Source organism: Bombina bombina, chromosome 1 (assembly GCF_027579735.1).
Source record: "Bombina bombina isolate aBomBom1 chromosome 1, aBomBom1.pri, whole genome shotgun sequence".
In the NCBI taxonomy this organism is placed as follows: domain Eukaryota; kingdom Metazoa; phylum Chordata; class Amphibia; order Anura; family Bombinatoridae; genus Bombina; species Bombina bombina.
This window is the reverse complement of record NC_069499.1, coordinates 543,206,428-543,233,428: the sequence shown is the minus strand read 5'-3', so window position 1 is coordinate 543,233,428 and position 27,001 is coordinate 543,206,428. Positions and strand designations below refer to the sequence as shown.

At 40.4% G+C, this 27,001-nt stretch overlaps 1 protein-coding gene across 6 annotated transcripts in view; it reads left to right on the top strand.

The window, feature by feature from the left end:
- ABI2 (abl interactor 2) overlaps nucleotides 1-27,001 on the top strand; it is a 190,929-nt gene that overhangs the window by 75,318 nt on the left and 88,610 nt on the right. For all 6 annotated transcript variants that reach the window (XM_053698670.1, XM_053698667.1, XM_053698669.1 and 3 more), the window contains exon 3: nucleotides 21,820-21,996. In XM_053698670.1, coding sequence (XP_053554645.1) covers nucleotides 21,820-21,996 — 177 coding nt within the window. The remainder of the gene's footprint in view (nucleotides 1-21,819; nucleotides 21,997-27,001) is intronic.

Sequence of the window (27,001 nt, the reverse complement as noted above, 5' to 3'; positions counted from 1 at the left end):
TGTCATAGGTGATATATCTCACACCTAAGAATATGTTCCCTGTCCTGCCCAGGATCCACAGGTAAGTGCTTTCCCTTCTAAGGAACCAGCACTTGAGGGGTTAAATCCCTTTTTTCTTAAAGGGACACTGTACTCAATTTTTTTCTTTTGTGATTCAGATTGAGCATGCAATTTTAAGCAACTTTCTAATTTACTCCTATTATCAATTTTTCTTCGTTCTCTTGCTATCTTTATTTGAAAAAGAAGGCATCTAAGCTTTTTTTGGGTTCAGTACTCTGGGCAGCAGTTTTTGATTGGTGGATGAATTTATCCACCAATCAGCAAGGACAACCCAGGTTGTTCACAAAAAATGGGCCGGCATCTAAACTTAAATTCTTGCATTTCAAATAAAGATACCAAGAGAATGAAGAAAATTTGATAATAGAAGTAAATTAGAAAGTTGCTTAAAATTTCATGCTCAATCTGAATCGCAAAAGAAAAAATTTGAGTACAGTGTCCCTTTAAATAATATCTTGGGGGGTGTTTCTAGCTCATAAGTCTGGCAGACAAGAATGAGGTTATCAGGCAGGGACATGCTTTGGGGTACTGCATAGGGATATATTAACTTTTGCTTAAGTTAGATATAGAGACTGACATGTCGGGGGAGCTTTGGCATACATATTAATTACTACAAAGGCTTATGTAGTTTTTAATGGCACATCAACGATTAAACTCTGTTATACTTTGGATAGTTTTTTTACTTCTGTTGAATGCCCGGTTTTCGCGCCATTTTTTTTCTACCTACTATGGCGCATTTTTATTTCTAATATGGTCATGTGACCATCCACTGTGCTTCCGCTCCACAGTTTGGTAGTTTTGAGCCGACGGTTAAGCTTAGGGTTGCTGCTCTGTGTGTCAGCTGTATACTACAGACCAGAGTGTTTTGGTGTTAGTCGGAGAGCCGACAGTAAACGGATCAGTTTCTACTGCATGCACAGATCTACAGGGGAGCGTTTAAGAGCTAGATATAGCTGATGCCTACTTATTGATCCGGATCTGTTTCAGCTCCTCTTGTTTATTTTTTGCCAAAAGCATATTGTTTAAAGGTCCCCTTTTAGAGACATCTGTCTTTCAGGATAATGTTGTCCATGCCATGCCTCAGCTTTCCCCTCAAACGTCACAAGCTCAAGCAGTTTCACATGCAGTACCCTGTGGTTCCTCTCAGCATCCTCCTGGGGGTGTTTATTTACCAGGAGATTTTGCTGCGCAGATGACTTCTGCAGTGTCTGTTGCTTTATCAGCGTTTCCTGTTGCTGGTAAGCGTAAGAGGAAATCAAAAAATATTTCAGTTAGCAAGGGTTCTGACTCCGCTAAGGCTGGGTTAGTCAGTCTCTCTCAATTATCTGATGAAGATGATTCCTCAGTGGCTTCTGAGGGCAAGATCTGACTCTGAGACTGTAGTGGCTAGTACTGAAGATCCTGAGGAGGTTAATTTAAGGTTTAAGCTAGAACACCTCCGGTTACTTTTGAAGGAGGTCCTTGCTACTTTGGAAGACTCCTCCTCTACAGTCGCTGAGACCCCAAAAGAAATCGAATAAGCTTAACGGTGTGTTCAATGTCATTCCTTCATCTGTTGAAGTTTTTCCAGTTCAAGACCGTATGTCGGAAATTATACCTCAGGAATGGGAAAAGCCAGGGATTCCTTTTTCCCCATCCCCTGTTTTTAAGAAAATGTTTCCGGTGGCTGACCCTGTATGTGACTCATGGCGCACTCTACCCAAGGTAGAGAGAGCTATCTCTACTCTAGCCAAGAGAACTACTATCCCTATTGAGAATTGTCCTTCTTTCAGAGATCCCATGGATAAGAAGCTGGAAGCTTACTTACAAAAAATGTATATTCATTGGGGGTTACAAAGGCAACCTGTGGCAAGTATTGCTATGGTTGTGGGAGCAGCATCTTATTGGCGTAATGCCTTGTCCTCACTGATTTTAGAAGAGACTTTTTAGAAGAGACTACTATAGAGGAGATCCAGGATAGGATCAAGGCTCTAAAGCTGGCTAATACTTTTATCTGTGATGCCAGCATGCAAGTGGTCAGACTAGGAGCCAAGATTTCTAGCCTTGCAGTTCTAGCTCACAGAGCTCTGTGGTTAATATCTTGGTCTGCTGATGTGACATCCAAATCCAAACTTCTGTCTTTACCTTTTAAGGGCAAGACTTTATTTGGTCCTGATTTGGATGAGATCATTTCTGAAATGACTGGGGGAAAGGAATCTTTCCTACCTCAGGACAAGAAAAATAGACCTAAGGGTTGCCAAAATTCTAATTTTTGCAACTTCCAAGGACAAAAGTCTTCCTCTTCCAAGCCGGAGCAATCCAGGTCCTCATGGAGATCCAGTCAGCCTTGGAACAAGGGGATGCAATCCAAATAATAATCCGCTGATTCTAAATTAGCATGAAAGGGCTGCCCCCAATCTAGTCTTGGATCAAGTGGGGGGCAGGCTTTTCCTTTTTTGGCAGGCTTGGATCCGCGAAGTCCCAGGATTCAAGTCCTGTCTCCCCAGGGGCATATTTATCCTGTCAAGGTTATCTGCAAACCAGGTAAAGAGAGAGAGGCTTTCTTAAACTGCGTAAAGGACCTTTCTTCCCTGGGAGTGATTGTTCCAGTAGAGGAACAGGGTCAAGGATTCTATTCAAACCTTTTTGTGGTTCCCACAAAAGAGGGATCTTTCCGACCCATACTGGAGTTGAGAGCATATTTTTTATTTTTTTTTGGCCTCAACTAGCTTTAGTCTGGTTTATCAGATGTCAATCGAGCAATTATCACCTCGGTGGCTTGCATCAATCACCAGGGAGGAACTTGGAATTCCTTAGCAATGAAGGAAGTGAAAAATAGTAAATGGAAGGTGATTACACTTTATTAACATGTATGCTTAAATAGACGTTACTAATAGGAGATGCTGTTAAAAAGTATAGAGTCATGGGTATAGTAACCAAAGACTAATATTCAGAGTGATCCTTTTATAACCAGCATACACCCATAAGCAATAACACAGGTAAAAAAGGGAGTTATAGAGAGGGGCTAATGGAAAATGGGGATTGTCACTACCATATTCCTGATATCAACAGCTTCACTCTATAGCACCCAATATTTAAAAACGTGAAAAAATTATTAGGGCTTGTGGACTCGGTGTGCGTGTCTGGTTTTCTTAAATGAATTAAATCATTTTGAGGGATAAGGCTGGAGACAGGAGTAGTAGAAATACCTAATATTCAACACATGTATTCACACACTGTGTAAGACAAGCTATGCACTCGAGGGCGTCCTCCTACCTGCGTACTGCTCTGATTTAACAGAGTCAGACGATTTCTAGCTATAATCCCTATTTATTAAAAGTAAATCACACATACAGCACAAGCATTCATGAATTGTTAGATATGTTATAGTGGCTAGACTTGTTAAACTACAGCTGTCAGCTGAGTAGATATTAGATACAAAGTGTCAGTATGACTCTCAATATAACTTAAAGGGACAATGAACCCAATTTTTTTTCTTTCATGTTTCAGATAGAGCATGCAATTTTAAGCAACTTTCTAATTTACTCCTATTATCAAATTTTCTTCATTCTCTTGGTATCTTTATTTGAAATGCAAAAATGTACGTTTAGATGCCGGCCCATTTTTGGTGAACAACCTGGGTTGTTCTTGCTGATTGGTGGATAAATGTATCCACTAATGAACAAGTGCTTTCCATGGTACTGAACCAAACAAATAGCTTAGATGCCTTCTTTTTCCAATAAAGATAGCAAGAGAACAAAGAAAATTTGATAATAGGAGTAAATTAGAAAGTTGCTTAAAATTGCATGCTCTATCTGAATCATGAAAGAAAAAATTTGGGTTCAGTTTCCCTTTAAGTTATAACGTTATAAACTAAAGTCTGGACAACAAGGTGTATCAACATATAAACAAGCACTACAAGCTTTCAGGCGATATAAGCAGAAACCGCTAAAACCGCTATAATATGTGCTAAGTAATGTGTGTTTTGGACCAGTTTGTCAAACACGCTGTAGAGCCGAGGCCACGCCCACCGACACGTTTCCGTCACATGAACATGACTTTGTCAGGGCATAGGGCCAGCCCAGCGTTCAGTTCAGCTTCTTGTAGCGATCCGTTGTCATAGCAACGTTTGTGTTACATTTGGTGAATCGCAGAGGTGTAAATTCTGCTTGGCCTCAGAATGTGCTTTCACAAATTTGTTTGAAAGTGTCTGCCTTACTTCGTCTGATTTAAGAAGTGCCAAAAAACCAGGTTATACAAAAGTGCTCAGTACACATCGATATTTTGCATTGTTTGTACAAGCACCTTATTTCTTTGCTTAGATAGCGCTTCGTATAGGATGTTGTTTGTATATATATATATATATATATATATATATAATGTTGAACACAATATAATATAATGCGAAGGTATCAAATAGTTGTCAAATATTGTTAGCATCACAAAAGGGAGGGACATAAATAAGGGGATTTATTACAAAAGCGGCTAAAAATACACATGCAATGCGTAGGATATCTTTAGATCATTTATCATCATTTTAATATATTTGTATGATATACATACACGGTGTTATTAGGCACTGCTTGCAAGTCAAATATGACCAGATAGTGTGATTCAAGATTACAACATATTAGGACTCATTTGATTGTAACCACAACAATCCACAATGTATTGAGTTAGAGAGGAGTTTTAAGGGACTGTATCCAATAATCATATAGGAATTTTCTTCATCTATATATAAAAAACAGTGTACTACATAAATGTAGATTATAGATATCAATTTGTGATTCTATATCTGTTATGCACAACATTTCATATCTACATTGATGTACATATCAGTTATTTCTATTAGCTCCAAAATGCCCTTACTGTTTTTGGTTTTGTAAGTCTGACTAGTTATGATGACTCCATCATAACTAGTCAGACTTACAAAACCAAAAACAGTAAGGGCAGTTTGGAGCTAATAGAAATAACTAATGATATGTACATCAATGTAGATATGAAATGTTGTGCATAACAGATATAGAATCAATACATTGTGGATTGTTGTGGTTACAATCAAATGAGTCCTAATATGTTGTAATCTTGAATCGCACTATCTGGTCATATTTGACTTGCAAGCAGTGCCTAATGATAACACCGTGTATGTATATCATACAAATATATTAAAATGATGATAAATGATCTAAAGATATCCTACGCATTGTATGTGTATATTTTTAGCCGCTTTTGTAATAAATCCCCTTATTTATGTCCCTCCCTTTTGTGATGCTAACAATATTTGACAACTATTTGATACCCCGCATTATATTGTGTTCAACATTCTATATATATATAAACAACATCCTATACGAAGCGCTATCTAAGCAAAGAAATAAGGTGCTTGTACAAACAATGCAAAATATCGATGTGTACTGAGCGCTTTTGTATAACCTGGTTTTTTGGCACTTCTTAATCAGACGAAGTAAGGCAGCCACTTTCAAACAAATTTGTGAAAGCACATTCTGAGGACAAGCAGAATTTACACCTCTGCGATTCACCAAATGTAACACAAACGTTGCTATGACAACGGATCGCTACAAGAAGCTGAACTGAACGCTGGGCTGGCCCTATGCCCTGACGAAGTCACGTTCATGTGACGGAAACGCGTCGGTGGGTGTGGCCTCTGCTTTACAGCGTGTTTGACGAGCTGGTCCAAAACACACATTACTTAGCACATATTATAGCGGTTTTAGCGGTTTCTGCTTATACCGCCTGAAAGCTTGTAGTGCTTGTTTATATGTTGATGCACCTTTTGTCCAGACTTTAGTTTATAACGTTATAACTTGTTATATTGAGAGTCATACTGACACTTTGTATCTAATATCTACTCAGCTGACAGCTGTAGTTTAACAAGTCTAGCCACTATAACATATCTAACAATTCATGAATGTTTGTGCTGTATGTGTGATTTACTTTTAATAAATAGGGATTATAGCTTGAAATCGTCTGACTCTGTTAAATCAGAGCAGTACGCAGGTAGGAGGACGCCCTCGAGCGCATAGCTTGTCTTACACAGTGTGTGAATACATGTGTTGAATATTAGGTATTTCTACTACTCCTGTCTCCAGCCTTACCCCTCAAAATGATTTAATTCATTTAAGAAAACCAGACACGCACACCGAGTCCACAAGCCCTAATAATTTTTTCACGTTTTTAATATTGGGTGCTATAGAGTGAAGCTGTTGATATCAGGAATATGGTAGTGACAATCCCCATTTTCCATTAGCCCCTCTCTATAACTCCCTTTTTTACCTGTGTTATTGCTTATGGGTGTATGCTGGTTATAAAAGGATCACTCTGAATATTAGTCTTTGGTTACTATACCCATGACTCTATACTTTTTACCAGCATCTCCTATTAGTAACGTCTGTTTAAGCATACATGTTAATAAAGTGTAATCACCTTCCATTTACTATTTGATAATTTTAGTGTATAATTCTACACTTGACTTAAATGTCACAAACCCCCTTTCTTCCCCTAATCCTATTACAATGAAGGAAGTGACTTGCATTCTCCAGTGGGCGGAGTCTTACAATTGCCGCCGCCTGCCATCCACATCCCAGAAGTGGACAACTGGGAGGCAGATTTTCTGAGCAGGCAGACCTTTCATCCCGAGGAGTGGGCTCTCCACCCAGATGTTTTCAAAATGATAACTCTCAGGTGGGGGGTTCTGGAGTTGGATCTGATGGCGTCTCGTCTAAACGCCAAACTTCCAAAGTACGGTTCAAGATCAAGAGATCCACAGGCCGCACTGATAGACGCTCTAGCGGTGCCTAGGAACTTCAGTCTAGCGTACCTGTTCCCCCCCCCCCCCGTTTGCTCTCCTTCCTTGAGTAATTGCTTGTATCAAGCAGGAGAGGGCGTCTGATTCTAATGGCTCCTGCCTGGCCTCGCAGTATCTGGTGAAGGTGTAATTTCTTCCCCCTTGGAGGTTGCCTCTAAGGAAGGACCTTCTACTACAGGGTCCCTTCCTACACCCAAATCTAGATTATCTGAAACTGACTGCTTGGAGATTAGTCTTGGCTAGGCATGGTTTTTCAGAGAAGGACATTGATACTATGCTTCAGGCTCGTAAGCCGGTTACTCGTAAGATCTACCATAAGCTAAGGCGTACATACCTGTATTGGTCCGAATCGAAGGGTTTCTCTTGGAGTCGGGTGAGGGTTCCTCGCATTCTGTCTTTTCTTCAGGAGGGACTGGAGAAAGGTTTGTCAGTCAGTACTCTGAAGGGTCAGATTTCTGCAATGTCTATTCTTGTGCACAAGTGTCTGGCAGATCTACCAGATGTTCAATCTTTTGTTCAGGCCTTGATCAGAAACAGGCCTGTGTTTAAACCTGTTGCTCCTCCCTGGAGCCTTAACCTTGTTCTTAAAGTTTTGCAGCAGGCTCCGTTTGAGCCTATGCATTCGGTTGATATTTAGTTGTTATTGTGGAAAGTTTTGTTTCTGCTTGCTATTTCATCTGCTCGCAGAGTTTCCTAGCTTTCGGCTCGACAGTGTGATTCCCCTTATCTTATTTTTCATGCGGATAAGTTGGTACTTCGTACTAAATTGGGTTTTCTTCCTAAAGTGGTATCTGATCGCAACATCAAGCAAGAAATTGTTGTTCCTTCTTTTTGTCCGAATCCTTCTTCTCAGAAGGAATGTCTGTTACACAACCTGGATGTTGTGCGTGCTCTAAAACTTTATCTACAAGCAATTAAAGATTGTCGGCAGTCTACTGCCCTGCCCGTTGTTTTCGCTGGTAAGTGTAAGGGTCAGAAGGCCACTTCTACTACTCTTTTTATTTCTGGTTGAGACGTGTTATACAGTTAGCTTACGAGACAGCATCTGTGTAGCAAATCTGGAAGGTGGCCACTTGGTCCTCATTGCATACTTTTTCCAAATTCTACAAATTTTATACTTTTGCCTCTGCTGAGGCTTCCTTTGGGAGAAAAGTTCAAGAGGTGATAACTTCTGTTTAGGTCTGCCTGTCTTGTTCTCCCTCCCTTTCATTCTGTGTCCTCTAGCTTGGGTATTGGTTCCCACTAGTAATTGGAATGAAATCGTTGACTCTCCATGCCATAGGAAAGAAAACAAAATGTATGCTTACCTGATAAATTTCTTTCTTTTCGAGGAAGGAGAGTCCACGACCCGCCCTTATATTACATTTAAGACAGTAAATTTTTGGTACAAACCTCAGGCACCTCTATACTCTTGTGTTATCTTTTTTTCCATTTTCCTTTGGCCAAATGACTGGGGACTATGGGTAAGGGAAGTAACACTTAACAGCTCTGCTGGGATGCTCTTTGCCGCCTCCTGCTGGCCAAGAGTTGAACATCCCACTAGTAATTGGAGTGAAATTGTGAACTCTCCATGCCCAGGTAAGTATACATTTTGTGCTATCATTAAAAAGCACTTCTAAATTTAAATCTGTGTTCGATAAAGTTGTTTATTTTATTGAATGTTAACCCAATTGCAAAAAAACAATTGTTTGCTTATTACAAATAAATATAACTTTACACTTTTTAGACCACTAGTAAAAACATGCCAGTGACATATTTTGTGTGTTTTGTTTTTGTTTAAAAAAAAAAATAAAACAAAAAAATTAAAATTCTTTTTAATACAGCCACATCTCTAACTCTGTATGTAGGTGTGACGTACAGGGTTAACTAACCCTTCCTTTCTACTGTAACCAGTTTGTCACGGTCTATCCACTCCAGGCAGTCTGTGACTTAGTTCAGTGGATGCAAGGGTTAACAAAAACTCTCTAATCTGTACTAGACCCAGAAAAATGCTGAAACTCCCATTTAATGCCACCCACACTATGCTAACTCTGCTGCCACCACTTTAAGATTGTTATATCGAACATCCTAACGAAAAAAACACAGACTAACAAATTAAAAATCCCAAAACACAATTTGGCAAAAATCAATCTTAAAAACACAGTACTGTTGTTATTACCAGGCTCTCCTGTAAGGTGATTCAAATATAGGACAAAGGAAAAAAAATGATTAAAGAAACATTGTGAACCAAAAGAGTCACAGTGCATTTATGTAAAAAAGTTAACAAACACAGATACACACACAAACACAGTTTCTTAAAAATAAAGTAGGAGAAAGAATAGTAGAACCTATAACTGTACCAGAATAGCCTCTGTCTCGGGGAGATGGCAGAAATATTGTTAAACACGCTTCTGCACGCAGCCTCCCATGGAGAATGACAATAACAATATGCAGAAATCACAGTTAAATACATTTTTCCTGAGGTCAGGTTTCTGACCAAGCCCCTTCCAGAATAGGCAAGGAAGGTAGCCATCCCTTTTTTATTGCACGCCATAAACAATATTGCAAACTCTGGTTGGCGTTATAGGATAACTTAAAATTTTAGTTATGTAAATACAGTACATATACCCCTATAAACAATCCAATTGTGAGAATTATTTTGATAACAAACATAATAAAGTAAATATAAGCTACAAATATATTTCCATAGGGGGCGCTTCCTAACTGCAAGTCCTAAAGTAAAGATAATCAAGATGATTAATAATATAATCAACACATCATATCTGCATATGGCGCAACAAAAAAACATAACATATAAAAAGTCCTCAACATCCAACAGGAGGTGGCACTCTGTCAAAAGGATGGTCGGTCCCTGGTGATGATTGATCTGAAAAGGACACAGGCGCCAATATGGCCTAATAACGTCTATAAATATGAAAATTCAATGTGATATAGGAGGGTACTCGCAAGGATAAAGCACCCAATGGGGCAGATGAAGCAGACTGGATCGATTGGCAGTGGTCCAGCTCACTGTGTGCGGGCAAAGGAAGCACTTGATCAAATATACAACAGACAAGGCATCCGTTCCTGTGAGTGATGAAACACAACTACCATAGCCTAGTACACTATATACAAGCAAAAATCACGTTTATTGGTCACACTTACAATGAGAAGCACACCTCCAGGTGCAGTAATGCCTAGCTGGGAGCTCTTAATTGCCCAGTAAACTGTGCTCAGGCGTTAATGGATTCCACTCACCAGCCACACAATATGAAAAAATCAACAGCCACTGTCCACAAACGGTACACTGCAACTTGATAAAAGTACTGCAGTGTACCGTTTGTAGAAAGTGACTGCTAGAATTTTCCTGATTACTTGTGGCCAGATATTGGAGACTCTCATGTCTCATGAGGAATTCCCCTGGCGATTGTTGACGGGAGCATCAGCCAGCTGGTGGCTGCGACATCCAGCCTGCCTATTTGCACTATCCATCTATATAGTCTTGTAAGTCACCCATTTGGGATTCTTTTATCTGTTTCATAAATCGCCATGAGGCGCCCTTTTTGTTTTTAGCTTAAGATACATATTGGTTTTCCCGCACCTTTAGAAGAAGAGCTGCCCTGGTGACTTTGATTAATCTTCTGGATCAGATATGAAGATTTTATTTTACTTTAAGTTTTGTGAGTAGTATAGTACCCCCTGATTACTTTTTATGCAAAGTGACTTTGTTGTTAGGACAGAATTAGCAGAGCCCCCTCCTCCTCCTAGTTCTGCCCAACTGTCTAGTGGGCAGGACTAGGGACACTTTCTGTGGATTATCTGAAGCTTATGATCTTTGTCCTTTTGTGGCACTGGTACGGTCATGGGGGCTGGAACTCTGGTGAGTTTTCCAGTGGGGGCTGCCATCTTATCTCGCTTATGGGTAATTTTCGGTGCGTGCATATTTCAGGTCCCTCAGTGTGGGCCTTGTAGCATGTTGGAGCTCTGTCTCCTCCAATTAGTCATTTGATGGTTTGTTGCCAGTAAGGGGGCTTTGTGTGCCTTATTTTTTTGCACTATGAGCGGTTTTGCCTTCTGTCAAGTCATTGGGGAGATTCCAGAGTGTCTTCAGAACCAGGGGTTCTATTCCCACACTACTCTTGGTAAAGAAAAAGGATGGTTCATGGAGACCTGTTTTGGATCTTTGAAAGCAGCAGACGTTTCTGATGGTACAAAGTATCAAGATGGAGTCCCTGGTATCCGTCATGAATCTCATCCCCTAAGGAGCCTTTCTTCCTTCAATAGTTCTGACGTAGGTGTACTTTCATACACCCATTGCATAGGCCCACCATATTTAAGTTTTTCTGTTGGAAGCCATCATTTCCAGTTCACAGCTTTACCCTCAGCATTTCTTTGGCTCCCTGAGTATTCACAAAGTTGCTTGTACCTCTCATTGCAGAGCTTTGTCTAAGAGGTCTATTCATCATTCATCATTCATTATCCAGACAATATTTTTTTTAGTTTAATATCCAAAGATCAAGCATTTCAGCAAAGAAAAACCCTTCTTCAAGTTCTTGCGGAACATGGTTGGTTCTTCAGCATTCACAGAATTTGTCCTTCCTAGGTACCCATTTCAACATAATTAATTTCGTGAGATGGGCAAAATGGAGGATGTATTCCTTCCAGTGTCATTTCATTCAACAAACAAGTCATGCAGCTTATCCCATTAGATTCTTTCCTGTTCCTTCATTGGTGGTGTCGGGTTCAAAATTTTTCCAGAGGGATAACCTTTTTGGAACTAGATTGGGTTCTTCTACAGACCGATGCAAGCAAGCCAGGATTGGATGCTGTATGCAGAAATCTGTATGCTCAAGGATTATGGGAGGAACAAACAAGGCAAATGTATTCAAATCAGTGCAGTCTTCAAGGCCCTGATTAATTTCAAGAAACCGCTATCCAGGGCTGCTGCTAGAAATTTTGGGGCCACTGACTTCACCATTGATCAGGCCCCCCCCCCCTTTGACATGTGCAATTTTTGACCAAGTGACTAAAACGTATATGCACTTTATTCTTAAGTGTAGTTAAAATTGGAAATGTTGTAAAGGTAATAACACACAAACACACATTCACACATAAGGATTCACATATAGACACTCTAGCAGACACGCAAAGAAACACTCAGACACACAGCACTTGTTTACATTGACCTGACAAGTAATGAGGTAGACTACAGTTTTGTCAAAAAAATAGATTTACAAAACAAAATATGGAGTTCTGATTATCTTTTTGTCAAGAAAGATGCCAACAGCATGCAGTGGCTGAAAGGGAGGGCCCTGAACTGCCTAAACAATAATTGAAAGGTTAAATGGTGGATTGGTGACTCCCGGAAAGGTCTCATTAGTCTCAAAGTCTGTAGAAAGATGTGAATAATCAGTAGTAAGGTCAAATGTCCTAAAAAGGAACAGACAATGGACACACACACACACACACACAAACTTGCACATACACTCAAGGAAACACAGACAGAGACAGCTCCAGAAAACACAGACACACACACACACACACACACAAAACACAGACATACACACACAGAGACAACCACAGAAAACACACAGACATATATACACACCCCCCTCACAGAGACATACATACACACATACAGACACACACATACAGACACACACTCTGAGACATCCACAGAAAACACACAAAGACATGCACACCCACCCTCACAGACGCATCCAGAGAAAATACAGACATACATACACACACCCTCACAGAGACACCAATAGAAAAGGCACGAAGACATACACACCCACCCTAACAGAGAGACCCACATCACACTCATAGAGACACAAACAAAAGCACAAAGACATAAACACAGACACCCACAGAAACACTCACATGAGGTAAAATTTCTGCACATTGCATCCCCTAAATCAACAGTGTGACATGCATGATAAAAATTGCAGCAATTAAGAGATCACTTTTTAAACGATCATATTTGTAAATGTGTAAACAAAAATAATTCTGTGAATTCAAAATTGTACATTAATGATCTGGGTAAATGGCTAGATGAAGAAAAGTACTTTTGAAAGGTTGACATGTTTGTCGCGCCCCCCCCCCCCCCCCATTTTCCCAAACCAATAGCACCACTTTAAATATTGGGTACAAATGTTACCATCTGTCAGCTGTACTTATGGATTTTGAAAATGCTGTACTCTATATGGTCTTGGTAGAACCATAAGCTGTGGTACTCGGTCTCATAACATTAGATCTGGTTAAATGCAGGATTTAGGCTTGTTTGTAGTCATTTCAAAATTAAGTCGGCTCTAGTGTAAACTGAACAGTGTTAACTTAACCTGTCTCATTTCAAACACTGAATAATCTTAGTCTGAGAGTATACCATTGTATGCAGATGTAAAAATCTTAGATAAAATGCCTCCTTTCATCTGGAATGTCCTTGCATAAAGGGGCAGTAAACTGGAATGTAATTAAAAAAAAATATATATATATTAATTAAATAAACTGCTGCATATTGATAAAAAAAAAATTATGGACCCCTGGCCCCACCATACAACTACTACCACACTGAAGTTACAAACCGAAATTGCACTAAGAAATAAAAAAAACATTTACTAAGTCCTACCTCCTCTGCAAATAAGTGATCTGCCGTCTGACACACTGTACAAACTGAAGTGCCAAGTCTGTCTCACACTGTGCATAGTGGTTTAGTGCACACTCAGAAATCCTCTCAAATGCTAATGCTTTACTCCTTGTAATAACATTTCCCACGCTCCATAGCACTCTGCTGTAGTACCCTCTGGTGGCGGCCAAAATTAAGTCACCCCTGTCAAGGGGGTATCAAATATTTTTTTCATGGGCCCAATGCAATTTACAACTGATAACTTATGTTCATATTCAAGGTATAAGAAATATCAGTGCAGGTTTTCTCAGCAGAGAAATTATTCTTCCAACAGAAGCAGCTCAATTTAAGATTTTTTCAACTTATAACAGAAAGATGGGGAATTCCAAATGTGGATCTAATGGCATCCAGATTCAAACATCAGGTTCCACATTTTTTAAGTCACTTTCCAACTGCTCATACTTTAGGGGTGGATGCACTGTCTCAGAAGAGGGAATTCAATCTGATATGTATTCCCTCCATTTCCTCTCATTCTTCCACTTCTTAAGCGGATTCTAAAGGAGAGAGCAACTTTCATTTTAAGCCTTCCATTTTGGCCATGCAGGCCATGGTTTCCATTGGTTCAGCGCCTGGCACTTCAACCTCCTTGGATTCTCCCAGTGTCACAAGACATGCTTCTTCAGGGACCGTTACAGCAGCCAGAGCTTCTGAGTCTCAGACTGGCAGTATGGTTGCTGAGATCTTCTGCCTTCAACAAATTAATATTCCTGCTCCAGTGATTCAGACTTTGTTAAAGGACTGGAAAAAGTCTACTTCAAATATTTTATTATAGGGTCTGGGATTGTTTTTCCTTGTGGTTGTTTCTACTGCAAATATTCAGTTATCACATCTGTTGCAAGAGGGCCAAGATAACTAGAAATTAACTTCAAAACAAGTTCTATATCTTGGCCCATATCCCTGGGTAATGCTTACCAGGCTCCCCTCCCTTTTCTCCTTCCACCTATTTTGACTGGACATAACTAGAAGGAGAGGGCTCTGCTAAAGGGGTTAACTTTATTCAGTTAACCTGGGGAGTGGGCAATTCTATCCATGCCCCTCTGTGGAGGGGTTCTCACTTCTAAGCATTACCCAGGGATATGGGCCAAGATATACAAATTGCTTTTAAGTTTGATTTTAATTTCTATTTTTTTCCCTCTCATTAAAACCATCACGTATGTCATGCCCTTAATAATTGGCTAAGCCTGCAATTATTTGTTAGGTAGTAAAATGCTAATTATGGCAAGGAAAATTGAATAAACACAAGCGGCTATTTCACATACAAAATCTCTCCCTTATACCCACCACTGGGAGATTATTCAGTGCTATTGTCTCCTATTTACACAGCTTTAAACAGATTACACATTTTTAGTGTAGATGGGGATACAATAGGCAAATTTGCTATTTCAAATAACAAATATAGGTAAAGTAGCCTTTTGCAAACAAATATACTCCAGCAGATACAATGGACCATTGGGATCACATTAAAGGGGAGAAGATTTTAGAGTACAATGTCCCTTTTAAGGTTTGGATGTTAGTCAATTACACTGCTACAGCAAATAAATAATAAGAGTAATTATATGAAGCCCCTTTTTCTACAATTGGTAGATGATACCAAAGAACACTAAAGGGGATACTAAAGTCAAAATTAAACTTTCACGATTCACATAGAGCATGCAATTTAAAAAAAAAATACATTTTTTTTTCCATTTTACTTCCATTATCAGAATGTGCGCAGTCTTTTTGTATGCAGACTTTCTGTTGCTCCAGCTCCTACTTAGTATTGGCAAGAGTTCACAGTATGTATGTATAAGCATCTTGTTATTGGCTGATGGCTGTCACATGATACAATGAGTAGAGAAAATAGAAGTAACTTTGAATTTCAAAGAATTTGTAGATTATTTTTTTTTCAAAGTGTTATTGCATTGCCAATGTATTCACTGTGTAGTCCAAATGCGTTTAGACTTTAAAACATTTAATATGTAGTTCCTTAAAACAGGTTTTTATTTATGACTCCGAAATAAGGCTCAAAAGCCACAGTGGATAGAGTAGGAAGACACATTATTTAAAGTATTTTACCCCACACTATGAAGAAAAAGCTGCTCCTTTATAGGGTTATGTCTTATTAGACAAAATGCGTTGTGTTGGCATAAGCCTGAAAAAATGAATGTACTGGGGATGGGCTGTTTAATATTGCTGCTTGCTTATCTTTACCATCTTATCAACTGACTAATGATAATGTATATGATCACCAGCTTTCCATGTAGTAGTTCCATTTAACACCAGTCATATTTTGTCTCCTTTATTGTTTACAGGCTAAATCTTTACCTTCAATTTGATAGGTACAGCACAGGAACTCTGACCTTTAGTGAACAAGAAGAAAGATTTTTTTTTTTTAATAAAATTATTGTTTTATGTTGTTGCATTGACCGTGTCTCTGGTCACTCTTACATACCTATTTAAAATTTTGGAACTTTATAGTCTCTTAAAAGATTTTGAAAACCCCACATTTCTCCAACATAGGTGTGTCCGGTCCACGGCGTCATCCTTACTTGTGGGATATTCTCTTCCCCAACAGGAAATGGCAAAGAGCCCAGCAAAGCTGGTCACATGATCCCTCCTAGGCTCCGCCTACCCCAGTCATTCTCTTTGCCGTTGTACAGGCAACATCTCCACGGAGATGGCTTAGAGTTTTTTAGTGTTTAACTGTAGTTTTTATTATTCAATCAAGAGTTTGTTATTTTAAAATAGTGCTGGTATGTACTATTTACTCAGAAACAGAAAAGAGATGAAGATTTCTGTTTGTATGAGGAAAATGATTTTAGCAACCGTTACTAAAATCCATGGCTGTTCCACACAGGACTGTTGAGAGGAATTAACTTCAGTTGGGGGAACAGTGAGCAGTCTCTTGCTGCTTGAGGTATGACACATTCTAACAAGACGATGTAATGCTGGAAGCTGTCATTTTCCCTATGGGATCCGGTAAGCCATGTTTATTAAGATAGTAAATAAGGGCTTCACAAGGGCTTATTAAGACTGTAGACTTTTTCTGGGCTAAATCGATTCATTATTAACACATATTTAGCCTTGAGGAATCATTTAATCTGGGTATTTTGATAAGATATATCGGCAGGCACTGTTTTAGACACCTTATTCTTGGGGGCTTTCCCAAATCATAGGCAGAGCCTCATTTTCGCGCCGGTGTTGCGCACTTGTTTTTGAGAGGCATGACATGCAGTCGCATGTGTGAGGAGCTCTGATACATAGAAAAGACTTTCTGAAGGCGTCATTTGGTATCGTATTCCCCTTTGGGCTTGGTTGGGTCTCAGCAAAGCAGATACCAGGGACTGTAAAGGGGTTAAAGTTAAAAACGGCTCCGGTTCCGTTATTTTAAGGGTTAAAGCTTCCAAATTTGGTGTGCAATACTTTTAAGGCTTTAAGACACTGTGGTGAAATTTTGGTGAATTTTGAACAATTCCTTCATATTTTTTCGCAATTGCAGTAATAAAGTGTGTTCAGTTTAAAATTTAAAGTGACAGTAACGGTTTTATTTTAAAACGTTTTTTGTACTTTGTTATCAAGTTTATGCCTGTTTAACATGTCTGAACTACCAGATAGACTGTGTTCTGAATGTGGGGAAGCCAGAGTTCCTTCTCATTTAAATAAATGTGATTTATGTGACAATGACAATGATGCCCAAGATGATTCCTCAAGTGAGGGGAGTAAGCATGGTACTGCATCATTCCCTCCTTCGTCTACACGAGTCTTGCCCACTCAGGAGGCCCCTAGTACATCTAGCGCGCCAATACTCCTTACTATGCAACAATTAACGGCTGTAATGGATAATTCTGTCAAAAACATTTTAGCCAAAATGCACACTTATCAGCGTAAGCGCGACTGCTCTGTTTTAGATACTGAAGAGCATGACGACGCTGATAATAATGGTTCTGAAGGGCCCCTAAACCAGTCTGATGGGGCCAGGGAGGTTTTGTCTGAGGGAGAAATTACTGATTCAGGGAACATTTCTCAACAAGCTGAACCTGATGTGATTACGTTTAAATTTAAGTTGGAACATCTCCGCATTCTGCTTAAGGAGGTATTATCCACTCTGGATGATTGTGACAAGTTGGTCATCCCAGAGAAACTATGTAAAATGGACAAGTTCCTAGAGGTCCCGGGGCTCCCAGAAGCTTTTCCTATACCCAAGCGGGTGGCGGACATTGTAAATAAAGAATGGGAAAGGCCCGGTATTCCTTTCGTCCCTCCCCCCATATTTAAAAAATTGTTTCCTATGGTCGACCCCAGAAAGGACTTATGGCAGACAGTCCCCAAGGTCGAGGGAGCGGTTTCCACTTTAAACAAACGCACCACTATACCCATAGAAGATAGTTGTGCTTTCAAAGATCCTATGGATAAAAAATTAGAAGGTTTACTTAAAAAGATGTTTGTTCAGCAGGGTTACCTTCTACAACCAATTTCATGCATTGTCCCTGTCGCTACAGCCGCGTGTTTCTGGTTCGATGAGCTGGTAAAGGCGGTCGATAGTGATTCTCCTCCTTATGAGGAGATTATGGACAGAATCAATGCTCTCAAATTGGCTAATTCTTTCACCCTAGACGCCACTTTGCAATTGGCTAGGTTAGCGGCTAAGAATTCTGGGTTTGCTATTGTGGCGCGCAGAGCGCTTTGGTTGAAATCTTGGTCAGCTGATGCGTCTTCCAAGAACAAGCTACTTAACATTCCTTTCAAGGGGAAAACGCTGTTTGGCCCTGACTTGAAAGAGATTATCTCTGATATCACTGGGGGTAAGGGCCACGCCCTTCCTCAGGATCGGCCTTTCTTCCATCCAGGAAGGTCAATTCATGACCACGGTGGATTTAAAGGATGCGTATCTACATATTCCTATCCACAAGGAACATCATCGGTTCCTAAGGTTCGCATTCCTGGACAAGCATTACCAGTTCGTGGCGCTTCCTTTCGGATTAGCCACTGCTCCAAGGATTTTCACAAAGGTACTAGGGTCCCTTCTAGCTGTGCTAAGACCAAGGGGCATTGCTGTAGTACCTTACTTGGACGACATTCTGATTCAAGCGTCGTCCCTTCCTCAAGCAAAGGCTCACACGGACATCGTCCTGGCCTTTCTCAGATCTCATGGATGGAAAGTGAACGTGGAAAAGAGTTCTCTATCTCCGTCAACAAGGGTTCCCTTCTTGGGAACAATAATAGACTCCTTAGAAATGAGGATTTTTCTGACAGAGGCCAGAAAAACAAAACTTCTAGACTCTTGTCGGATACTTCATTCCGTTCCTCTTCCTTCCATAGCGCAGTGCATGGAAGTGATAGGTTTGATGGTAGCGGCAATGGACATAGTTCCTTTTGCGCGCATTCATCTAAGACCATTACAACTGTGCATGCTCAGTCAGTGGAATGGGGACTATACAAACTTGTCTCCGAGGATACAAGTAAATCAGAGGACCAGAGACTCACTCCGTTGGTGGCTGTCCCTGGACAACCTGTCACAAGGGATGACCTTCCGCAGACCAGAGTGGGTCATTGTCACGACCGACGCCAGTCTGATGGGCTGGGGCGCGGTCTGGGGATCCCTGAAAGCTCAGGGTCTTTGGTCTCGGGAAGAATCTCTTCTACCGATAAATATTCTGGAACTGAGAGCGATATTCAATGCTCTCAAGGCTTGGCCTCAGCTAGCGAGGGCCAAGTTCATACGGTTTCAATCAGACAACATGACAACTGTTGCGTACATCAACCATCAGGGGGGAACAAGGAGTTCCCTGGCGATGGAAGAAGTGACCAAAATCATTCTATGGGCGGAGTCTCACTCCTGCCACCTGTCTGCTATCCACATCCCAGGAGTGGAAAATTGGGAAGCGGATTTTCTGAGTCGTCAGACATTGCATCCGGGGGAGTGGGAACTCCATCCGGAAATCTTTGCCCAAGTCACTCAACTGTGGGGCATTCCAGACATGGATCTGATGGCCTCTCGTCAGAACTTCAAAGTTCCTTGCTACAGGGTCCAGATCCAGGGATCCCAAGGCGGCTCTAGTGGATGCACTAGTAGCACCTTGGACCTTCAAACTAGCTTATGTATTCCCGCCGTTTCCTCTCATCCCCAGGCTGGTAGCCAGGATCAATCAGGAAAGGGCGTCGGTGATCTTGATAGCTCCTGCGTGGCCACGCAGGACTTGGTATGCAGATCTGGTGAATATGTCATCGGCTCCACCATGGAAGCTACCTTTGAGACGAGACCTTCTTGTTCAAGGTCCGTTCGAACATCCGAATCTGGTCTCACTCCAGCTGACTGCTTGGAGATTGAACGCTTGATCTTATCGAAGCGAGGGTTCTCAGATTCTGTTATCGATACTCTTGTTCAGGCCAGAAAGCCTGTAACTAGAAAGATTTACCACAAAATTTGGAAAAAATATATCTGTTGGTGTGAATCTAAAGGATTCCCTTGGGACAAGGTTAAGATTCCTAAGATTCTATCCTTCCTTCAAGAAGGATTGGAAAAAGGATTATCTGCAAGTTCCCTGAAGGGACAGATTTCTGCCTTGTCTGTGTTACTTCACAAAAAGCTGGCAGCTGTGCCAGATGTTCAAGCCTTTGTTCAGGCTCTGGTTAGAATCAAGCCTGTTTACAAACCTTTGACTCCTCCTTGGAGTCTCAACTTAGTTCTTTCAGTTCTTCAGGGGGTTCCGTTTGAACCCTTACATTCCGTTGATATTAAGTTATTATCTTGGAAAGTTTTGTTTTTGGTTGCAATTTCTTCTGCTAGAAGAGTTTCAGAATTATCTGCTCTGCAGTGTTCTCCTCCTTATCTGGTGTTCCATGCAGATAAGGTGGTTTTACGTACTAAACCTGGTTTTCTTCCAAAAGTTGTTTCTAACAAAAACATTAACCAGGAGATTATCGTACCTTCTCTGTGTCCGAAACCAGTTTCGAAGAAGGAACGTTTGTTGCACAATTTGGATGTTGTTCGCGCTCTAAAATTCTATTTAGATGCTACAAAGGATTTTAGACAAACATCTTCCTTGTTTGTTGTTTATTCCGGTAAAAGGAGAGGTCAAAAAGCAACTTCTACCTCTCTCTCTTTTTGGATTAAAAGCATCATCAGATTGGCTTACGAGACTGCCGGACGGCAGCCTCCCGAAAGAATCACAGCTCATTCCACTAGGGCTGTGGCTTCCACATGGGCCTTCAAGAACGAGGCTTCTGTTGATCAGATATGTAGGGCAGCGACTTGGTCTTCACTGCACACTTTTACCAAATTTTACAAGTTTGATACTTTTGCTTCTTCTGAGGCTATTTTTGGGAGAAAGGTTTTGCAAGCCGTGGTGCCTTCCATCTAGGTGACCTGATTTGCTCCCTCCCATCATCCGTGTCCTAAAGCTTTGGTATTGGTTCCCACAAGTAAGGATGACGCCGTGGACCGGACACACCTATGTTGGAGAAAACAGAATTTATGTTTACCTGATAAATTACTTTCTCCAACGGTGTGTCTGGTCCACGGCCCGCCCTGGTTTTTTAATCAGGTCTGATAATTTATTTTCTTTAACTACAGTCACCACGGTATCATATGGTTTCTCCTATGCAAATATTCCTCCTTAACGTCGGTCGAATGACTGGGGTAGGCGGAGCCTAGGAGGGATCATGTGACCAGCTTTGCTGGGCTCTTTGCCATTTCCTGTTGGGGAAGAGAATATCCCACAAGTAAGGATGACGCCGTGGACCGGACACACCGTTGGAGAAAGTAATTTATCAGGTAAACATAAATTCTGTTTTTCTTTTGTGATTAAGAACGACAATGCAATTTTAAGTTTCCAATTTACATCTATTATCAAATTTGCTTTGTTGCCAAGGAATATTATTTTTACTAAACTGCTGTCATATAGTGGTTCTGACTCATGCACGCACCTGAGCTTATGTCTCAAGAAACCTAGAGAATGAAGTCAATTTAATAACGAATAAATAAGTAAATTGGAAAGGTTTTTTATTGCATGATATATCTGAATCATGAAAGTAAAATTTGGGCTTTCATGTCCCTTTAAGTAACTCGTCTGTTAAGAGTTGCCTGAACACTACACCAAACTACACCCTTAATAGGTTCAGTTATTTGACACAGGGCCTTACATCTCTGCTCTTTCATGCTTTTGTTTCGCTTGTTATCTCCTTTACTTGTTAGCTTACTATTCCTTACTAGGGGGTTCATATACTACTTCATGTGGTCTGTTTAAACTTGTATAGTATTAACCCTCTTAAAAAAATAATGGTTATAATCAACTTCTTGTATTTATCTCCCTAGACTGTGGACATCCATAAAGAAAAAGTTGCTAGACGAGAAATTGGAATTTTAACAACAAACAAAAATACCTCTAGGACGCACAAAATCATTGCTCCAGCTAACTTGGAGCGACCTGTCCGTTATATTCGAAAACCTATTGATTACACAATTTTAGATGACACAGGACACGGAGTAAAGGTAGCTATTGATTTTATTTGTCTTGCTGTATTATAAATTTGTATAAAAATCTGAGTTTAATGTCTGATAATACCATAGTGATTTACTTACTGAAATTGCTGCAAAACATGTTCTATCCCTCATTCAAATGGCTTTGAATGGAGTTTTAACACATTCTTGATTGTGGCTTAAATGTTAAGATTACGTCTCCAGTCACAACAGAAGAATATCACTTGAAAGACAAAGTAGACCAAACTGAGCTAGCAAGAGAAGATGGTAAGTGCTCTTAAATGGACATGAAACCCAACATTGTTTTTTCATGATTCAGATAGAGCACTGGTTTTCAAACCTGTCCTCTAGCCTCCCCAAGAAGCCAGGTTTTCATGATTACCTTGGATGAGATCAGGTAAAATAATGAAGTTTACTAATCAGCTAATTATTTTATCTGTGCTTCTGTTCAGATACTAGAAGTTAGCTGAACACATTTTGGTGAGCCAATAACATGAGGCGTATATATACAGGCACCAATAAGCAGCTCCTGAGCGTACCTAGCTATCCTTTTTTTTAACGAAGGATACCAAGGGAAAAAAACAAATGAGATAATAGCAGTAATATTAAAAGTTGTTTAAAATCATATGTTCTATCTGAATCATGAAAGAAACAAAAAGTGTTTCATGTCCCTTTACTGTAGTGATATCTCTTGATATGTTGAAAAGATTAATAGTATGCCTTTAGCTGGGTGTTACAACGTAACATAATCAGGCGTTAGTGACTCAGACCTTGTTAATTTAGTACTTGCGTCGTGATGAAGCTCTTATGGCTGTGACACACACATGACTAGGGTTGAACAATAATTTGTTCAAAAAATTGTTTCCGCATGTTTATATTTTATTTTAGGAAATGATCACCCTAATTTGTATGTGGATGACTCTTTTGTGGTCTACTCAGCCTTGGCACGTGCTGTCTGAAGATGTACAGTTATGCATCAGATTCATTGTAGCAGGTTACAGCAATATATTTTTGAGGCAAGTTTTGATATTTGTGAAGCGTATGGATAGTTAGATTGTTGAGGAATCAGATCTGTTGTCTTTGTTATATAACAGAGTGTAGGTCCTAATTACCTAAAAGTTTTTGTGTTCTAATTGGAATTGTGTCTCACTGATGTCATTAGTTGTGACAAGAGTTGGACACCCCGAAAACATTTGCCAGCATGAAATTAATAGGTGGAAAGCAATGTCATCTGTAATACAAAAGGTGTCATCTCTGTAGCAGAACTAGGTCAGTGGTTTTATTGGCTTGTTGACAAAGAAATTCTTGTAAAATTCTTCTCAAATATACATTTTAGCATATAAATCTAAAAAGGAAAAAGAACCATGGTTGCTCTGTATTAAAGAGAATTGGTTTCTTGTATGCCCTTTAGCGTTCAGTGGGCATTTGAGGCACAGTAAACAAGAATGTTTAAACTCCATTTCTTCAAATGAGCTGGCAAATGCTGCTTTTTCAGTCATTTTAAGGGATCCTAGTGTTTATTTAGTATGAAAATGTATCATAGCATGAAATAAGTACATTTAAAAGGACAGTGAAGTCATAATTAAACATGCATGATTCAGATAGAGCCCGCATTCTTAAACATTCCAGATTACTTCTATTAAATTAGCTTTCTTTTTTTGTTAGGCTAATGAGCAGGAATGCACTACTGGAATCTAGCTGAACACATCCGAGTTGCCAAATGACCTGTATGGGCAACCACCAATCACCTACTAGCTCCCAGACGTGCATTGCTGCTCCTGAGCCTACTTAGGTATCCCTTCAACAATTATACTAAGAGAACAAAGCACATTTGACAAGAGAAATAAATTGGAAAGTAATTTTAACATTGCATGCTCTGTCTGAATAATAAAACTTTTTTCTCCAACATAGGTGTGTCCGGTCCACGGCGTCATCCTTACTTGTGGGATATTCTCTTCCCCAACAGGAAATGGCAAAGAGCCCAGCAAAGCTGGTCACATGATCCCTCCTAGGCTCCGCCTACCCCAGTCATTCTCTTTGCCGTTGTACAGGCAACATCTCCACGGAGATGGCTTAGAGTTTTTTAGTGTTTAACTGTAGTTTTTATTATTCAATCAAGAGTTTGTTATTTTGAAATAGTGCTGGTATGTACTATTTACTCAGAAACAGAAAAGAGATGAAGATTTCTGTTTGTATGAGGAAAATGATTTTAGCAACCGTCACTAAAATCCATGGCTGTTCCACACAGGACTGTTGAGAGCAATTAACTTCAGTTGGGGGAACAGTGAGCAGTCTCTTGCTGCTTGAGGTATGACACATTCTAACAAGACGATGTAATGCTGGAAGCTGTCATTTTCCCTATGGGATCCGGTAAGCCATGTTTATTACGATCGTAAATAAGGGCTTCACAAGGGCTTATTAAGACTGTAGACTTTTTCTGGGCTAAATCGATTCATTATTAACACATATTTAGCCTTGAGGAATCATTTTATTTGGGTATTTTGATATAATAATATCGGCAGGCACTGTTTTAGACACCTTATTCTTTAGGGGCTTTCCCAAAGCATAGGCAGAGCCTCATTTTCGCGCCGGTGTTGCGCACTTGTTTTTGAGAGGCATGGCATGCAGTCGCATGTGAGAGGAGCTCTGATACTTAGAAAAGACTTTCTGAAGGCGTCATTTGGTATCGTATTTCCCTTTGGGCTTGGTTGGGTCTCAGCAAAGCAGATACCAGGGACTGTAAAGGGGTTAAAGTTCAAAACGGCTCCGGTTCCGTTATTTTAAGGGTTAAAGCTTCCAAATTTGGTGTGCAATACTTTTAAGGCTTTAAGACACTGTGGTGAAAATTTGGTGAATTTTGAACAATTCCTTCATGTTTTTTCGCAATTGCAGTAATAAAGTGTGTTCAGTTTAAAATTTAAAGTGACAGTAACGGTTTTATTTTAAAACGTTTTTTGTACTTTGTTATCAAGTTTATGCCTGTTTAACATGTCTGAACTACCAGATAGACTGTGTTCTGAATGTGGGGAAGCCAGAATTCCTATTCATTTAAATAAATGTGATTTATGTGACAATGACAATGATGCCCAAGATGATTCCTCAAGTGAGGGGAGTAAGCATGGTACTGCATCATTCCCTCCTTCGTCTACACGAGTCTTGCCCACTCAGGAGGCCCCTAGTACATCTAGCGCGCCAATACTCCTTACTATGCAACAATTAACGGCTGTAATGGATAATTCTGTCAAACATTTTAGCCAAAATGAACACTTATCAGCGTAAGCGCGACTGCTCTGTTTTAGATACTGAAGAGCATGACGACGCTGATAATAATGTTTCTGAAGGGCCCCTAACCCAGTCTGATGGGGCCAGGGAGGTTTTGTCTGAGGGAGAAATTACTGATTCCGGGAACATTTCTCAACATGCTGAACCTGATGTGATTATATTTAAATTTAAGTTGGAACATCTCCGCATTCTGCTTAAGGAGGTATTATCCACTCTGGATGATTGTGACAAGTTGGTCATCCCAGAGAAACTATGTAAAATGGACAAGTTCCTAGAGGTCCCGGGGCTCCCAGAAGCTTTTCCTATACCCAAGCGGGTGGCGGACATTGTTAATAAAGAATGGGAAAGGCCCGGTATTCCTTTCGTCCCTCCCCCCATATTTAAAAAATTGTTTCCTATGGTCGACCCCAGAAAGGACTTATGGCAGACAGTCCCCAAGGTCGAGGGAGCGGTTTCCACTTTAAACAAACGCACCACTATACCCATAGAGGATAGTTGTGCTTTCAAAGATCCTATGGATAAAAAATTAGAAGGTTTGCTTAAAAAGATGTTTGTTCAGCAGGGTTACCTTCTACAACCAATTTCATGCGTTGTCCCTGTCGCTACAGCCGCATGTTTCTGGTTCGATGAGCTGATAAAGGCGGTCGATAGTGATTCTCCTCCTTATGAGGAGATTATGGACAGAATCAATGCTCTCAAATTGGCTAATTCTTTTACCCTAGACGCCACTTTGCAATTGGCTAGGTTAGCGGCTAAGAATTCTGGGTTTGCTATTGTGGCGCGCAGAGCGCTTTGGTTGAAATCTTGGTCGGCTGATGCGTCTTCCAAGAACAAGCTACTTAACATTCCTTTCAAGGGGAAAACGCTGTTTGGCCCTGACTTGAAAGAGATTATCTCTGATATCACTGGGGGTAAGGGCCACGCCCTTCCTCAGGATCGGCCTTTCAAGGCAAAAAATAAACCTAATTTTCGTCCTTTTCGTAGAAACGGACCAGCCCAAAGTGCTACGTCCTCTAAGCAAGAGGGTAATACTTCTCAAGCCAAGCCAGCTTGGAGACCAATGCAAGGCTGGAACAAGGGAAAGCAGGCCAAGAAACCTGCCACTGCTACCAAGACAGCATGAAATGTTGGCCCCCGATCCGGGACCGGATCTGGTGGGGGGCAGACTCTCTCTCTCTTCGCTCAGGCTTGGGCAAGAGATGTTCTGGATCCTTGGGCGCTAGAAATAGTCTCCCAAGGTTATCTTCTGGAATTCAAGGGGCTTCCCCCAAGGGGGAGGTTCCACAGGTCTCAGTTGTCTTCAGACCACATAAAAAGACAGGCATTCTTACATTGTGTAGAAGACCTGTTAAAAATGCGAGTGATTCATCCTGTTCCATTAAGAGAACAAGGGATGGGGTTCTACTCCAATCTGTTCATAGTTCCCAAAAAAGAGGGAACGTTCAGACCAATCTTAGATCTCAAGATCTTAAACAAGTTTCTCAAGGTTCCATCGTTCAAGATGGAAACCATTCGAACTATTCTTCCTTCCATCCAGGAAGGTCAATTCATGACCACGGTGGATTTAAAGGATGCGTATCTACATATTCCTATCCACAAGGAACATCATCGGTTCCTAAGGTTCGCATTCCTGGACAAGCATTACCAGTTCGTGGCGCTTCCTTTCGGATTAGCCACTGCTCCAAGGATTTTCACAAAGGTACTAGGGTCCCTTCTAGCTGTGCTAAGACCAAGG